This window comes from Peromyscus eremicus, chromosome 5 (assembly GCF_949786415.1).
Source record: "Peromyscus eremicus chromosome 5, PerEre_H2_v1, whole genome shotgun sequence".
Lineage (NCBI taxonomy): Eukaryota > Metazoa > Chordata > Mammalia > Rodentia > Cricetidae > Peromyscus > Peromyscus eremicus.
In genome coordinates this window covers 134426589-134443719 of record NC_081420.1, presented here as the reverse complement: position 1 = coordinate 134443719, position 17131 = coordinate 134426589, and the positions used below count along the sequence as shown (strand labels likewise).

Here is a 17131-nt window from a genome sequence, read left to right as displayed (position 1 = left end):
AGGAGGTATCGAAATGAGAGCAGTTGGAATAATGAGGGAAAAGAAATTATTGATAAGGGGTGTTCTGATATACTGAAGTTGTTGATCTTGGAAGTGAAGATGCAGGTGACCATGAGAAGGTTTATAAAAGTACCCTTGCCTCTGGAAGGAGGGTCAGGCTGATTCCCTCAGACCCCACAATACACAGAAGTGGGACAGAAGAAGAAGCAGAGAAATGAGAAAGGATGGTCTACTCTGTAAAAATGAAGGTAGTGGGGTATATAGAAGCATCTAGTCTGGATGACCCAGCTCAGAGCCCGTGGACAAATGTCTAGTACTTGTTTCCTTTACTCTGCAATTGCTCGTGCTTATTTGTCCACTGGGTAGGATGGAAGCCTGGACTTTGTAGCCCTCTTTCACAGGCACCTGCTCACTCGTGTATGCCCTGTAACTCCTCCAGGCTCTTCTTGGTTGTATTCATAGGCTACTCAGCCATTCTGGCAGACCCTCTATTCTACTCTATTTGAACTGTTGCTGGTCTTCTGCATGTTCTTGCTTCATCCCCTCCCACTTACACCTTCCTCTCTTCACTCCTCCCCCCACTACAAGTCACAGCTGTTCCTTGGAGAAGTGCTCACTCAGAAGTGCTCACTCCTTCTAGGACACGTATTTCAACTCAGCATTAGGCTGAGTCTATTTATGGTCCTTTCCTATAAGGTCAGCCTCCTGAGAGGAGAAGATATCTCTGTCCATCCTCTTGGCCATCTTGCAGCTCAGCCCTGGGATCTTCTTTTTATTATTACTCTTTAAAGACATGATCTGGCTGTAACTCTGTCTGACTGGAACTCTTTATATATACCCTGCTGGCCTTGAACTCACAGAGCTCTGTCTGCCTCTGCCTCCTGGGTCTCTGAATTAAAGATGTGTTACCATGCTGGGCCAGTATCAGGTTCTTAACAGATACACATTTCCATAGACTTTTGAGGATGACATTGAAGGTCACAAACATTTCTAGAAGCCAACATTCTTTCACATTGAGTTTCTGTTTAACTTCTTTTCTGTGTGCAATTCCAACTGCCCCTTCCATGCCCCCTAAAATAAGGACTGTTTTCTTCATCATTATCTGAGGTGAGAAGATACTGAGGCTTACAAGGCTGAGGCAATTTATTCAAGGCTTCATCCTTAGAAAGTGGGGAAACCCATTAGAAATCCAGGCCTGATCTTTCCCCTCTGATGTATCCTCATGTTCTCTTGTCCAGCAGGACACCCATCCTCACCACCCGTGGTGGACACTGTTCATGGGAAAGTTCTGGGGAAGTATGTCAGCTTAGAAGGATTCGCACAGCCTGTGGCCGTCTTCCTGGGAGTCCCCTTTGCCAAGCCTCCTCTTGGATCCCTGAGGTTTGCTCCTCCACAGCCTACAGAGCCCTGGAGCTTTGTGAAGAATGCCACCTCCTACCCTCCTATGTAAGCCACTGGGGTGGGCCTGGGTCTCTTTTGAAGGAACTCTGTTTCAGAGTGACATAAGAAGGGGTCAGCACAGTACTCTAACTGGTTTCTACTTTGTTCTGGAATCAAGAACAGTGTGGAGGACTTCAGTTTCCAGAATCTCCACTCTGTTTTGCAGAGAGTCTTTTTCTCTGTGGGCTGGTTGTATGTGTGTGTTTCCTCACCCCCCACCAAAAGCTTTTCAACTGCTGGAAAAAAAACAAAAACCAAAAGCGGCCATTGCGGAAATGTGAAACATTTAGAACTGCACAGCTTCCTAGAGCCCTTTCTCTGTCAAGCACCACTTGAACTCCTGCTGTTTTGTGTTTTGGTTATTTAGGTAATGAATACTTAGTACAGTAAGGTCAGGAAATACAAGATGCAAAGCAGAGGAAAGTAAACCCCCAGGGGATGCCACCCAGTGACAACTGTTAACACCATCTGACACAGTGACAGCCTCTTGTCTGTCGCAGGCCTCTGCAGTTCTGGTAGCTACCTGATACGGGCAACATCACCCTCTGCCAATGAATATCACAGTGCTACTTTCAACTGCCTTAATTTCAACACCACACTGTATTACACTCAGCCAGTCTTTAACTTCTGGTGACCATGTTGGCTTTGGTATAGTTGACATGCACATCTGAGTATGGAAAAGTGTTACTAAATTATTCCACACATTCATGAATTCTTTAGGATAAGTCCCAAGAAGTAGCACTATTGAGTCAAATACTATGAAACTATTCTTAAATTTTCTCCAAAAAGTCTCCATCAACAAACTCTGCCTAAACCTTAGGCTTATTGAAATAATTTTATCCTGCCTTTGGGGAAATAAATGATATGTAATAATCACAGCAATGGTAAATCTCATCTGCTGGTGGTGGCACATGCCTTTAATCCCCACAATCAGAAGGCAGAGGCAGGCAGATCTCTGTGAGTTCGAGCCTAGCCTGGTCTACAGACAGAGTTCCAGGACAGCTAGGACAACACAGAGAAATCCTGTCTCAAAAAACTGAAGAAAAAGAAAAGAAAAGTATCCAGCCCATGTCACTGCAGCAGAAAGATAGTTACTGGGCAGAAATATGAGCCTTGGTTTTCATTGGAAACCCTGTCTCAGAAATAATATAATAAATAAATGTAATCTCAATCTTTATTTTCTGTTGAAATTAACCAATTCCTACTTTTTACATTTGAGTTACTGCTTTTATGACTATTAAACCCCTTACCTGCCATAACGTAGGAAAAGTTCCCAGAATGAAATGTAGAACCATTTTTGTTTGTTGATCCACTTCTGTCCCCTGATTTCTGTGTCATCCTGACATCTGAGGGCCTCAGCGGCTGCTTGTAAAAGCCAATGGTAACAATGCTTGGCTCCTGGGTCCATTGAATTACATCTCCCTGTGCAAAGTCAATGCCAGGTAATGTTTCCAGGTTGCATCCTGGTGGAACCTCAGATGTTCTCTCTCCCCTCCCAGGTGCTCTCAAGACCCAGTGGCAGGGCAGATAGTCAATGACCTCCTAACCAACAGAAAAGAGAGTATTCCTCTCCAGTTTTCTGAAGACTGTCTCTACCTGAACATTTACACCCCTGCCGACTTGACAAGGAGCAGCAGGCTGCCGGTAAGTGGTGGGACTTCTCCAACCTTCTGAGTTTCAGCATCTGGCTCCTCTGTGCAAACAGAAGGGCTTGAGAACACCTGGGGGCAGGGGTACCACAGGCATGAACTGATTCACAGGCCTAGAGCTTCTGCCCTGATGGAAACTTTCCTTTGTTTTTTCCCCCAGGCGTATCAGGCAGTGGTGCTTCCCTTCTGGGTTCACTGAGATCTGGGAATGTTGCTTGTGATGTACTCTTCACTGCATGAGTCTCCAAAGCAGTGAAACATTGAGAAGCTTCTCTAAGCACCTGTGCCTTTATTTGCTCATGTATGAAACTGGTGCTTAAGGAAGATGGCCTTAAATTAGAATTTAATCTTCCCTGGTTTTTTCCACACAAATAGAGGGGAAAACTGATCACCTATAGTATTCCTGGGCATCAGCCTTTACCCTGGGAACCATGGGTCAGTGAGAAGAGAAACTACTTCGGCGGCCTCTGTGGCAGTGGCCCACAGCTGGGGCAGCAGGTGGCATCCTGCTGTGTGGCAGATATTGGGAAGGCTTCTGGAACTGGAGCTCCTAGCCCTGTGGCGACCAATGTTAGAGTTTTTTGGCAGTTATAGAAGTGAGGGTCCCATTGCCCCCGAGAGGAGCTGCCAGGCTACACTCCCTGCTCTGGGCAGAGACTAGCATTGCAGCTTCCAATTTTAAGTAGATATTGGGATTCCCCAGCACTACACCACAGTAAGCGTTACAGCTGTCGGCCTGGATATCAAGATCTCCCAGCCTCCGATAACAGCCATTGCTACAGATCTAGCCAGGGCTGCTGAGACCCTGGGTCCTTAAGACCAGACAGTTCGCTGGAGCTCTTCTAGCAGCCGAGACCTATAGTTCCTCATCTTTGGCTTTTGTAGTCCTATTCCTCTATGAGATCCCCACCCGCTCTCCTCTTTACTTCTCCCGTTCCTCTTCTGTCTGTCCTTGCTACTCTCTGGAACACTTCAGCTGCCTCTCACTGCTATAGCCACTACCGTAGCTGCCATTTCTAAGGCGGTCACTACTGCTGCATTTTGCTACTACCAATGCTGTCATTGCTAATGTCATGACCTCTGCTGCTGCTGGCTCGGTTCCTGCTGTGCTGTTGGCTTCTGATGCTGCTGTCAACTCCGCCATTCTGCTGACACAACTGTGCTGTCCCTACCTGCCATAGCCCCTGCCTCTGCCATTGTGATGCAGGATGCTCCCCTGTGGTCCATGCCTCTGCCACTGTGATGCAGGATGTTCCTGTAGTCCATGCCTCTGCCACTGTGATGCAGGATGTTCCTGTAGTCCCTGCCTCTGCCACTGTAATGCAGGATGCTCCCCTGTGGTCCATGCCTCTGCCACTGTGATGCAGGATGTTCCCCTGTGGTCCATACCTCTGCCACTGTGATGCAGGATGCTCTCCTGTAGTCCATACCTCTGCCACTGTAATGCAGGATGTTCCCTTGTGGTCCATACCTCTGCCACTGTGATGCAGGATGCTCTCCTGTAGTCCATACCTCTGCTACTGTAATTCAGGATGTTCCCCTGTGGTCCATACCTCTGCAACTGTGATGCAGGATGCTCTCCTGTAGTCCCTGCCTCTGCCACTGTAATGCAGGATGTCTGGCTCTGAAGCTCTTGTTTCCATTGTCGGTGATTCTGCTCTCTTCTCCAGATCACCACCTCAGCCTGCTGAACTGGTGGTGGGCATCAAGATAGGCAAGAGGGACAAAGAGTAGCTTCATGGTAAAGTAGTTGCCTGGGTGTTCAAGGCCTTGAGTGTGTTCCTCTGCAACAAAAGAGAAAAAGACTAGTCAGGAAAAGGCCACTTAAGAGAAGCAATATGGGTTCACACATGCAACCCCAGCACTGAAGAGGCTGAGACAAAAGGATTTGGGCAAGTTTGATATCAGTCTGGGCAACATAGCAAGTACCAGGCCAGCCATAACTACATTGTCTTTTGAAAAGATCAAACCCTTTTCTCAGAAAAAGGGTGGAGGAGGAAGAGGAGTAGGAGGAAAGTAAGAAGAGGATGGGGAAGGGGAGGAAGTGAGGAGGAGGAGGAAGAGGAGAAAGAAGAGAGACCTTTTATTAGATCTAATGTAGAGGCACATGGTGGGACTGTCATTCATTCATTCTGTTGTTGCACTCAGTGTCACTATGTACACAGTCAGACACAGAATCTGAGAAAGCCAAACATGAGCCATTCACACAAAGCCCTGCCAGGAGGAGGAGGCAGTGTGAGGAGATGTCTTAGATGCTTCCATGATGATGTTTTCAGTTTAAGGAGACCTGTAAAGACAGGGCCCATGCATTTTAGAAGACAGGTGAGAAATGATGAGCTGGATGACTCACCCCAGCTGCGGGAACTGAGGAGAAAAGACTGCCTGCTGCAGCCTTGCTAGGTACTACTGTGGCTTGGGTGATGCCCGACTTAGCCTACATATAGGCAACCAAACTAGACAACTTCTATGGCCCTCCAGCGGAGGCTTCTGACAATCTGTGTTGTGTCCTTTTCCAGGTGATGGTGTGGATCCATGGAGGTGGACTGGTGTTGGGTGGGGCATCAACCTATGATGGATTGGCCCTGTCTACCCATGAAAATGTGGTAGTGGTGACCATTCAATACCGTCTGGGCATCTGGGGATTCTTCAGGTAGAGTTTTGAACTCTTTTCTACACACAAGCCCCCATATTAGTCTGTTCTCTTATTATATATCACAGCACCAGATCTTATGATATTTATAAGGAAAATACTTATTGAGTTTAAGTTTTGAGAGGCTAACATCCAGGATATGGTTCTTTTTTCTGTTTGAGGTCTGGTGAGGGCCCTTACTGAGATCAACATGGTAGAGGGACAGAAATTGAATCTGCAGCAAGCAGAAGAGATGGTGTGATGAGGCAAAAAGCTGGAAGGGGGAGTTGGGAAGTCTTGTTCTTTGTATAACTGCCTCACTAGGGAACTAACCTTGGCCCAGTGAGCTGAACACCTCCAAGGGCAATGCACCCAGTGGCTTAATGACATTCCACTGGGGCCTCACATTTTACAGGCTCTGTTGCTCCATAATCCCTTCACATGAACACATCCAAAATGTAACATTTGCCAGGTCAAAGATGCCAGGACCCAGATGCCATGCATTTTTGAGACCTCTGCTAGACCTCCTTCACAATGCATCCCGCTCCTTCAATAAAGGACCTTGCCTGTCCATTAATTCTCCAATCACTACACTTGCTTCTGTGTATATTTGTGTGTTGTTCTCTCTGCTTTCCCAGACATAGATAACAGCTAGTTTTAAAGCATGTTTTTGCATAGTGGTCACAGTGCTCTAGGAGGTGGATTGAGTCATGCCAAGCTTCTGCTACTCCAGGCAAGGAGAACAGAACAGAACCTCCCTCCTTTTCCTGCATACTGCTGAACAGCTGCTGTCCATCCCACCTCCTGGTTGTCCAACATAAAAGCCTTGGGGGACACGTGGGAATCTTCCTTTTCCTACACTTAGTGTCTAACCAACCAACCAGTCCTTTTGGCTTCACCTTCCAAACAAATTGATTCCATGGACTTCTCATCTACTCCCTGCTTCCACTCTAATCAAAGTCTTACAGTTTGGACTAGATTATTGTTATAACCACTGTTTTTTTGTTTTGTTTTTTAATAAACCAGTTACTTTTAAAGCATGTATTTTCTACAGAGTGGCCAGAGTGCTGTGAGAGACACTGGTTGAATCACATCTTGTTTCTGCAGATAGTTCCCACCCACTTGTAACGGCAAAAACTCCTTGCCAAGGCCCGCAGCACCTGCTCTGCCTGCTGCTAGCTACACTCACACTTCTGTTCCTAGAGGTCTTTACACCTGCTGCTTCTTTTAACAGGAATAATATTTTATGATATCCATAAGCTTATTTGCTCATTTTATTCGAGTCCCTATTAATGACCACTGCTTCCAAGAGCCCTCTCTTGGTCCTGCAACCAGAAAATACCACCCACAGTCCCCACCCCTGAATTTTTTGTAAGCTGATTTTATTTCTCTTCAAAGCACTTTCATTACTTAATACTATAATTTCTTGACTCCCATTTACTGTCCTCCACAGTGTGAACTGAATATATTCAGAAGTTGGAGCTTTTGTCTATCTTGTTTCCTCACTAGCTCTTAGGCTTCATAGTTTCTGGAAGATGTATGTAGAATCCCAGATAGAACATTTCTAGAGACAAGAGATGCAGCAAAGACATGTGTTGGGAATTCAGGGCTCAACTTATTTCACTAAGAGCCTCAGCCTCTCTCTAGCTCTGAGAATTCAGTCACGATGTACCCACCTTTGCCCTGTTTTCTTTCAGCACGGGCGATGAACACAGCCAGGGAAACTGGGGTCACTTGGACCAGGTGGCTGCACTGCACTGGGTCCAGGACAACATTGCCAACTTTGGAGGTGACCCAGGCTCTGTGACTATCTTTGGAGAGTCAGCAGGAGGTGAAAGTGTCTCTGTTCTTGTAAGTGTCCTCAACCAGGCTTTATCCAGGCATGATAACTGCTGATAAGAACCCTTGGAGACCAGCCAGTCCAGCAATGGGAACTTTGCTTTCAATATCTGGATTTGTTAGGGTCGTAGAGAAGTCCTACAAAAAGACCACCATCTATGTATGCAATCAACAAGAGCATTTATTATATCAGCATGCTGGGGCCATTCAGTTCATCCTACACAAAGGCAAAATGGCAACAACCTTGAGAGGGATGTGTAAGCTCCTTTTAAGCCCAGCTAAGGGGAGTTTCAGGGACAGTTAGATCATTTCAGATATGATTGGCTTATGTGAGAGGGAATCATATTAATACATTCTAACTGGCTAGGGCTAGTCAGGGGTTGGTTAAGGCTATAGCTTTTCCATTTTGAGAAAGCCTGGATGAGTCCCAGGCTCTGTTCTTGTTTGGTTGTCATCTTGAGCTGCTGTAGAGGCTGGCTAGCCTAGTACACACTGACTGTGGGGGCTGGCTCAGTGGCCCAGGCTTGGTACATGCTAACTCCCTCTTCACTGCTGTCATGGACATTGAAGACTGATTGCCCTTTGTTCATGGCTTCCTCAGAAACTGTCTGTTCAGCTTCAAGAGGCAAAAATTAAGGCCTAATTTTTAAACTGATTTATTTCAGGCTATCATTATATTTGCCTGGTCTGTCAGATTCAAGTTGATTATTTTATTGCTCAGCATTAGACAGTGGATGACTAAGAACCAAATCCTCCTTGGCTCCTAGAGGTACTTCTATGCTCCACCATAAAAAAATACCTGTTGCATATTATTTCTCTTCTCACTTAATTGAATTCTCTTTCTCTTTTCTGATCATGTTAGCAAAGAATGCATTCTTGTGAAGGAGTGTTGGGAGTGAACCACAGATAGTAAAAGGGAAGGGCATGAGGTAGAACAAGCATCACTGTTTGACTCAAGGCTAGACATACACATTGAAGGAACTGGAGCCCTGGGAGCTGACAGAGGGTCATCTGAGATGGTCTCATGGTTTTGAAAACCCAATAAGAAGGACAGCAATATCTGAGACTGAGGGCCCAGTTGGGAAAAGAGAGATGGTTGTGAGGAAAGATGGACAGATACTCCAACAGGGAAAGGTAGGACAAAGAATGTATGTCACGGACACATTCTGATGGTATGGGGAGTCATCTTGGTGTGGAGATGAGGAGCAGGAGACATAGAGGGAATCCATGGAAACTTGTGGGAGTCATGGTAATTGATCAGAGTGTCATCCCATCACCATATTTTCAAACATGTGTTGGTTTACTAGCTGAATACTTAGAGGACAATGTTTTTATTTTTCTTAGAGATAAGGAAAAGTGCAGATAAATCCAAAAGAATATTATGACATGTATTTGTGTAGCATTACCACAATTTTTATCAATTGCTGTACATATCTATCATCTGCCTTCTATCTACTTGCTATCCATCATCTCTCCTTTCAGCCTGTGTGTGTGTGTGTGTTCCTGTTTCTCTTTCACTTATTCATGTCATAGAGCTTCTTTCAACTTTCCAATTTTAGTTTAATTCTGCCATACTTTTTCTGTACATAACAATTATACAGAGTTATGGCTTGTTTCTTCAAATGTAACCTTACAGCAAACCTAAAAATTAGCTTGAGCTTTTGCATTCTCTATTTGGATGCTTCTGCACATAGGGTTATTTTGGATACTTTAGTACATACAGTTAGTACAAACATTTGTTTGTTAACTGAAATGATTTGCTTCTAGGAAAAGAGCCCAAGTTTCATGCTAGCTCTTTGATGAGATAACTAAGTATTACAAATAATTTCCTAATTTATACAAAAAAAGTCACTGCAATTCATTTCTTCCACCAGTTCCTTGGTTGCAATGCTTTTCACATGACATATTGATTTCATGCTTACAATCTAACAACTTCAATTTCCTCCATGCATTATATACAATCTGACAATAAATTAAAATTGGTTTATGGACAAAGTTAATTAATTTTATTATATTTGCATGCATATTGATTTTGTAATATTTCTGTGTGCCTTGAGATAATAACTTTAAATACTTATCATTGATTTCTACTTTCACTTCATTGAGATTTCATTAAATATTAGGGATAATTTCAATTTCTTTGTACTTTTTAAGGTCTGATTTATGGGCTGTGGTGTGATTGGTTTTAGAGAAGGTTCCAATTGCAGCTGAGAAGCCTTTGTATTCCCTATCTTTGGGGTGGTATATTCTGTATAAATCTGTTAAGTCCGATTGATCCATGCTGTATTTTAGTTCTGAAATTTCTTTGCTTATTTTTAGTTTGGAAGACATTTCTCAATATGAGAGTTGAGTATTGAAGTCCTCCAGTATATTGTGTCATGTCTTAGGTGTTCTTTTATGCCTTTTAGTGATTGTTTTATGAAATTATAAGGCTCCATATATTTGCTTCATAATTGCTGCATCTTCTAGATGAGTTATTCACTTTATCAATATGTAGTATTCTTTATCTCTTCTAATTAGTTTTAGTTGATACATACTTTATTAGCTGTGAGGATAGCTATGCCTGCTTGATTACAGTTTCCATTGGCTTGGTAGTTTGCTTTCTCTGCCTTGATATTCAGTGTGTGAACACCTGCCTGTTGGAATGGACTTGTCTTTCAGTTTTGCCTTCTTCTGACTATTTGAATGTTTTCTGTGAATCTTCCCAGAAGTATGTCCAAATGAAGTTCAGCTATGAGTACAGGTAAAATTTGGTGCTTACTGCCATGTGGGGCCACTGAGGTCATCCCACCTTGGTTAGGATCCAGCAGAACCAAGGTTGAGGCTTCATGCTGGTCATCAAGGTGATCAAATGGACTCCAAACCCTGGTCCCACAGAAGTCTATGAGTCACTATGAGTATAAAGTCTCCTTTTCTACTTTCCTCTGCCAGGTGTTGTCTCCCTTGGCCAAGAATCTCTTCCACAGGGCTATTTCTGAAAGTGGAGTGGCCCTCACTGCAGGCCTGGTCAAGAAGAACACCAGGCCCTTGGCTGAGGTAAATTCCTGCTGGGTAGTTCCTCTGCTCTTTTGTCTTCTCTCCTCATGGGTCTTTCATGTTCTGGGGAAGGAGTTGACATGGTCAATGGATAGAATTTGTTTGGCATCACATCTAAACCAAGCTCTGCAAGATCTGGAGTGATTTTGTGTGAATCATGTTCCTTAGACACACTACAATCCAGTACAAGTTTTGTAGTGACATCAAGGGTTACCCTCCTGAGCACATCACATGTATCACTTCTCCTCATAGGATAGACACAATCCATTTCTGGGTGGTGCAAGCCACCTGGCCAGAGCATGGAGGAAGTGTCTTTACAGTAGTCAGTAGAATTCTGGGTTCTTTTTCTTCACCACAGAGCACATGGCTTTTTTTTTTAACTCATCCACATTCACAATAGCATGCCCACTTAATAAATTATTTGTTTCTGTTTTTTAATATAGGATCTCACTATGTAATCCTGGCTGTCCTGGAACTCACTCTGTAGATCAGACTGGCATAAAACTCACGGTTCTGGGACTAAAGGCATGTGTCACCATGCTGGGATCCACTTAACAAATTATAAAGTTAACACAGCCACCAATATTTAAATAGTCTGTATCAAATTCCAATTAGTAACAGAGGCAACACTCTGACTCACATGTCTTGGTATTTCGTGTTTTGGGCAACCATGTACCATCATTAGAAAGTGAGTATTGGATAGTAGAACTTTGCTGTATTGACAGAGGTATAAATACTGCTCAGCTCATGACCTTTGTTGTGGCCTCTTATCTATTGAAGAAAATTGCTGTTATGGCCGGTTGTAAAACCACTACCTCAGCTGCCATGGTTCACTGCCTTCACCAGAAGACAGAGGAGGAGCTCTTGGAGACCACACTGAAACTGGTAGGTGTGCCTGTGCTGGTGGTCCTCAACCTTTGTACTCTACCCCAGGCTTCATCATTTCATCTGTTCTGTAGCTTTGGAGAAACTATCTGAGACATTCTTACCTCTTGTCAACAGCATCAGCCTTCTGATATCATTGAGATGGTTTTAATCTCTCTCTTTTATAATGAAAAAAATCATCAAATGTCACAAAACATTCAATGAAAGTATGTTAAAAATTGTGCAACAGTACCCTAGTTCTTTCACAGTTTAATATTGTGATAGTCTTGTTCTCAAATGTGTTTGAAGAATTTAAAATTCTACATTCCCACATTACCATTCTGAACATTGAGGATGGGGACAGTAATCACAAAGATTTTATGAAAGGTATCATAATTTACCTTCGTTGATTTACAAGGTATCTAAATTATAACAGTTTCTAAATACTTTTCTGTTTTCAGAGACTACTTCTGTGAAGAGTCAAGGATAATTAGCTGCCTATCCATTTATTATCTTCCATCTCTTCATCCCTCCATCTAATTCATTGAAACCATTATCTTGATGTAGTATAGAACCATCATGACTTGTCAACAACTTATTTTCAGTTGTCCATAATCTGAGCCATTCAGTCAGCATCTGTAACTTTTCACCCAATCCTTTAAAGCAGTTAGTTATTGGTATATCTTTCCAACTCACCAATAGTTCATATGGGTCAACTCCATCCATCCATCCATCCATCCATCCATGATAATTTTGGAAGCATGGTGTCATGGTAGGAGATGCAAGAATAAGCTAAACATTTTCTCTGCTTGCCAGAACAATCCAAAATGAAAAACAATCATATATCAAATGGGTTACATGTGTTGGGACTGCAGAAAGGAGATGCATTCCTTAGAGTCAGCCTACTCACAGAAGGTGTCATTTGAGGACTGATTGAGCTTTTGATAGTTTATTATCACAGGGAACCTCACAGAACAAATATTTGAAAAATAGAAGATAGAGGGATGTGATAACTATTCCCTTTGTAAGGACAAGTACAGATGCTGTCTCAGGATTCAGCTGAGAGCCTGGTCTCTTCATATAGACTTTGCACACTAGAGAACACTCCTAGACCCCCATAGACCATCTCTAGCATTCTGTTCTTCTTGTATTTCCATGGGTTGAATCAATATGACCTTGGGTCTTGGATTCTGGTTCATCAGGCTCAAAACATAATGAAGTTCAAGCCTTTCAGAGTTAAGAACAGCTACTTTCTTTTTCTCTTTAGATTTATGAGATGGCCTCACTATGTGCCTGGCTGGCCTCTCAATTTTCCTGTTTTACCATCTTCAGTGGTAGGACTACAGATTTTCTCCTTGATGTCTGTTTCAAAGATGTGTTTGTATACTCAGAATGGGAAAATATTTCTTCCATCCATAGGCATGCCCATAACATACAGGATTACCTTCTATCTTTAGAGCTTGAGAGCCTGAGAAAGAACCTAAGAACCCAAGTCCCTTGGTTGGCAGAGCCAAATATTATGGTAGCTCATGTAGAGTTGCTTTCCATACGTGGGTCAGATCCATCAGCTAAGTGTCACATTGTAATCACTGTGAACATGGTGAGTGTACAACACAGGAAAGCATGGAGTAGAACGAATTACAGTGAGCACAGACATGAGAATTTTCCAGCACAAGACTAGAGCATTCACTTCAGGAATGTGCTGTGACAGACTCTTCAGGTAACTAAGACCCGAGACATTCAGGAGCAGGGGGCTCAGGATGCTGCTGAATCCAGGTGCCAAGAATGTAATGGAAATCTTCCAATCTGTATCCCTCTATTTGCCATCATTTCTGGCTGACTTCTCTGTGCAGAAAGTTTGTTCCCTGGGAGGTTGAAGATAGTAGCACTCAAGATCAATATGACATCTGTTAGGAAGCCAGCTTTCTCCAAACTTTATCAATATATTTGGTGTAAGTTCTATGCTGTTTTTGCAGGTATCTTTGAACTGTTATTTATATTCAGGGTCATGGTAACCCCATGTCACATATAATTGCCTCAACTCATGACACCAGGATAAGGAAGAAGAAGTATTTTCTCCTCCAGCTCATCTCAGCCCTACCTCCCTTCAAGTCACCACAAGCTCCACATGCAATCACTTGTTTTCACCGTTCCTGCAGAGGAACTTGGGGTGTTGTTGTGAGAGAGAACAAGTAGGGGGAAAGATGAAGAGAAGGTCAGGCGCCCACAAAAGCTGCCTTTCCAGAGCACCAGTGACCATGACTCTGCTGCCCCCCCCACACACACACACAGTGCCTACCCACAGAGGACACTGTAGGAACCAGAAAGGAAGGACTGATTACTCTCCAAACACAGCTCAGAGGCTCTACTTTGTATAGGGAAGGCTTCTTAACACATGCTCTGTCTTCTCTTCACAGAATCTTTTTAAGCTGGATTTGCATGGAGACTCCAGAGAGGTAAGAAACATTGCATTCTGGGATAGACTTCCCTTGAGTATTAACAGTGCTTTGACCCCAAGTAACTATGCATAATCCTTCTGTTTGTGGAATTCTGGTCATTCCCGTGTGTGCATTGCTGAGATCCAGAGATGAGAATCAGTCATTTGCTGGTCAATTAGCACAGACAGAGGGATCAGAGGTGGCAGGGCTCCTGGTCAGCAACTTGGTGCCCTGGGCTGCTTGTTCTTCTCATTCATATTTCTCACTCCCAAAATGAGCCTGCAGGGGGAGGCGCCCTAGAACTCTCCACTCTCAGGAGGCAGAGATGCCTAGCTAAGGGTTTCATGGGAGGAACAGAGCAGAGGCTGTACAGAGAGGAGCCAGACTTCTATTCTCCTATGACCTGGGAAAGTGCAACATCACCTTCTGTCTCTTCCCTCCTGCCTTCCCAATACCAGCTGTTGCCAGCTGTCCTTTCTGTTTAAACCCTGAGGCATCCCAGAACTTCCCTAAAGGGTCTTCTGAGAGGGAAATGAAATTCTTTCAATCATCCAGAGATGATTTGCTATGGACTCCCTTTGTGTCAGGGGTTGATTTAACAGCTGGGATGTAACAGTGAGGTATGTACAATCTCCTGCTTTCTTGGAGACTTACGTCCTAGTGGGTGAGGTGTGTAGCAGAAGACTAATGTATGTAAAAAACACATAATATGCATGTTTCCTGTTGATTAGAATTAAATTAAAAACTAGGAGGGGTGGTGAGAGTTGGCCAGCGGTTTTCTGTAAATGGCAGGGTCAGAGGAGATGTCTTTTATGTGCTTGTGGCTGATGTTCATGAGTGAAGCTCTGGATGGAGCCAGGAAGCCAGCTGTCAGGAAACCTGGAGGAAGAATGCTATAGGCAGAGGGAAGAGCAGCTGCTAAGCCCTGTGGAAGGAGCTGGCATGTTTGGGGTGGAGGCAAGGAGGAAGAAAGAGATCTGAAGCTGAGTTGGTCATGAACGTGAGAAGGGAGACACCACAGACCGGACTTGGCTTGTGACCCACATGAAGCAGTGCATGTCCAGAGGACTCTGGCAGAACAACGACCTCATGGACTCACAAAAGTCCCCTCTACTTCAGTGTGGAAATAGTGTGATGTGTAAGAAAGAGCCAGGGCAGATGCTGAGCCACCTGGGAGGTCTATACACAGCAGTTACAAAGGCAGAGGGTCTTGGTGGGTTACACCAGCCTAGAGGGGTGGGACAGGACTTGAGGTCTGGGCACTTTGAAGAGGTATTTGGCACATCTTGACAGTGGGCCAAATATGTAGCTTGTGCTTCTTTCTTTCAGCAGTATTTTCTTTGTTCTCTATATTTAATTTTTAACTGCAACATGGTTTAGTAATATCTCAACCAGCTAAAATCTAATTGTTTTTTCAAAAACAGCTAATTTAGAATATTAATACAGACATGTAGCTCACCATCAATGATAGATCTTATAAATTATGGATTTAGTTACTTGCTAAAGTGAACATGTAAGCCCTAGGTCCACAAGTGTGACATTACTGTGGTCATCTGCAACATCTGCACAGAGCATGGGAGGTGTGAGCCAAATGTGAGTCACGTGGTCCTAGCGTCCCATTTGCAATAATGCTTTATCTTCTTGTCTCATCACTCATAATCGCATATGTCCACTTGGTGGGCTGTTTCCTGCCACTCTTCCATGTTTACTGCTTTACGTGATTTATCTGCTTAAGATGCTTTAGAGCACAATGATACTGATATGTCCAGTGTCTCCAAGTCTGTCTTAGGCTATGAGGAGCCTTATGGAGAAAACACTCCTGATAGATGGGCTTCTGCCAGGCTTGAGTTATGGTGCTTCTCAACCTTGAAGTCAGTGTTGAGTCAACAAAACAATAAATACAAAAAAGGGAGAGAATTGCCTAGCTCTTGGGGAAGCCACACTAAAGAGTGGCCATGTGACAAAGCCAGAAAAGATGGAAAATTAGGTAAATTAGTGGATTTATGAGACAATGCATTTAAAAATCATAGTAGACTTCACGACTGTGACTCTGAAGCCAAAGAAATTTATTCGTATGTGACCTGTGGTTGAAGAAATGCTAATCCCTATCGATCTGGTGTTTTATTGTAATAAATTCTATCGTAGGCTAATTCTTTGTAATAAATTTGTGTTATATAATATGTCTTTAAAACTGGGACCCAGTTTATATAATACAAGGATGATGACAGTATTGTGTGCAGAGGTTCCGAGGAACCTAGCTCTGCAATTCCCTAGCAGTCCTAGCTCAGGATTCACTAACACAGCATTGTGGCAACTTTACCGGCATAACCATCAGGAATAGTGAGACTCATTCTGGATGATGTAATCTACTTCAGATGGAAATACATATTCCACAATGGTATATGTTTAATTTCAGCTAAGGGCCCTCCTGTTCCTTCCTTGCCACCCTCAACTTACCACTGAGAGATACCCCAAATTAGGCCTTATTGGCACATAGACCCTTAATTTCCTTTTCAGGATCCCAAGTTCCTGGGTCCCCTACCCAAGCCACAGGGTTTATATTCTGGATGCTCCCTTAGAAAGTCAGCGAGGGAGATGGGTTATTTCTGGCACCGTGTGCTTCCTCCCCCAGAGCTATCCCTTCGTTCCCACTGTGATTGATGGAGTGTTGCTGCCAAAGACACCGGAAGAGATCCTGGCTGAGAAGAGCTTCAACACTGTGCCCTACATGGTGGGCATCAACAAGCAGGAGTTTGGCTGGATTCTGCCAATGGTGAGAACGTACAGACCTCTTAGATAAGACAACCCCATCGCCTGTCCATTATTCTTCTAACATGAGTTCTTTCTTCCCCAACCTCTGGTTGTGTCCTAGAGCATCTGTCTCTAGTTGTCCATGGATATTTCCATTGAGACATTTTCTTCCTGAGCTAACTTTGACTCTGGGTGGTCCAGTCCTTGAAATCCTAACTCAATAAACACTTTGTCATTTCATTAAACTTAGGTGCTTGAAGAGTCCAGGCTGAGAGAGCCTATGGCGATAAGGTTCAGGCAATCAGACAAACAGGGGATGTCTCTAAATGGAAAATGGCTGGAAATTCAGGAGAGTCAGACTTGGAAATCACAGTTTCCACCATGGACTTGAACATGCTTCCCATAAATCTCCACATATGCTCGCATTACATATCATTAAAAGATTCAAAGTCACTCCCTTATGAGTTAAAACACACTTTTAAAGG

The 17131-nt window shown here is 43.6% G+C and overlaps 1 protein-coding gene across 2 annotated transcripts in view; it reads left to right on the top strand.

Annotated features, from left to right (window-relative positions):
- LOC131910808 (carboxylesterase 1E) overlaps positions 1–17131 on the top strand; it is a 59054-nt gene that overhangs the window by 31439 nt on the left and 10484 nt on the right. The window contains exons 2-9 of one of the 2 annotated variants that reach the window (XM_059262686.1): positions 1239–1446; positions 2940–3084; positions 5606–5739; positions 7416–7569; positions 10489–10593; positions 11374–11478; positions 13875–13913; positions 16528–16668. In XM_059262686.1, the coding sequence (XP_059118669.1) occupies positions 1239–1446; positions 2940–3084; positions 5606–5739; positions 7416–7569; positions 10489–10593; positions 11374–11478; positions 13875–13913; positions 16528–16668 (1031 nt within the window). The remainder of the gene's footprint in view (positions 1–1238; positions 1447–2939; positions 3085–5605; positions 5740–7415; positions 7570–10488; positions 10594–11373; positions 11479–13874; positions 13914–16527; positions 16669–17131) is intronic. The other variant, XM_059262687.1, reaches the window with a different exon arrangement.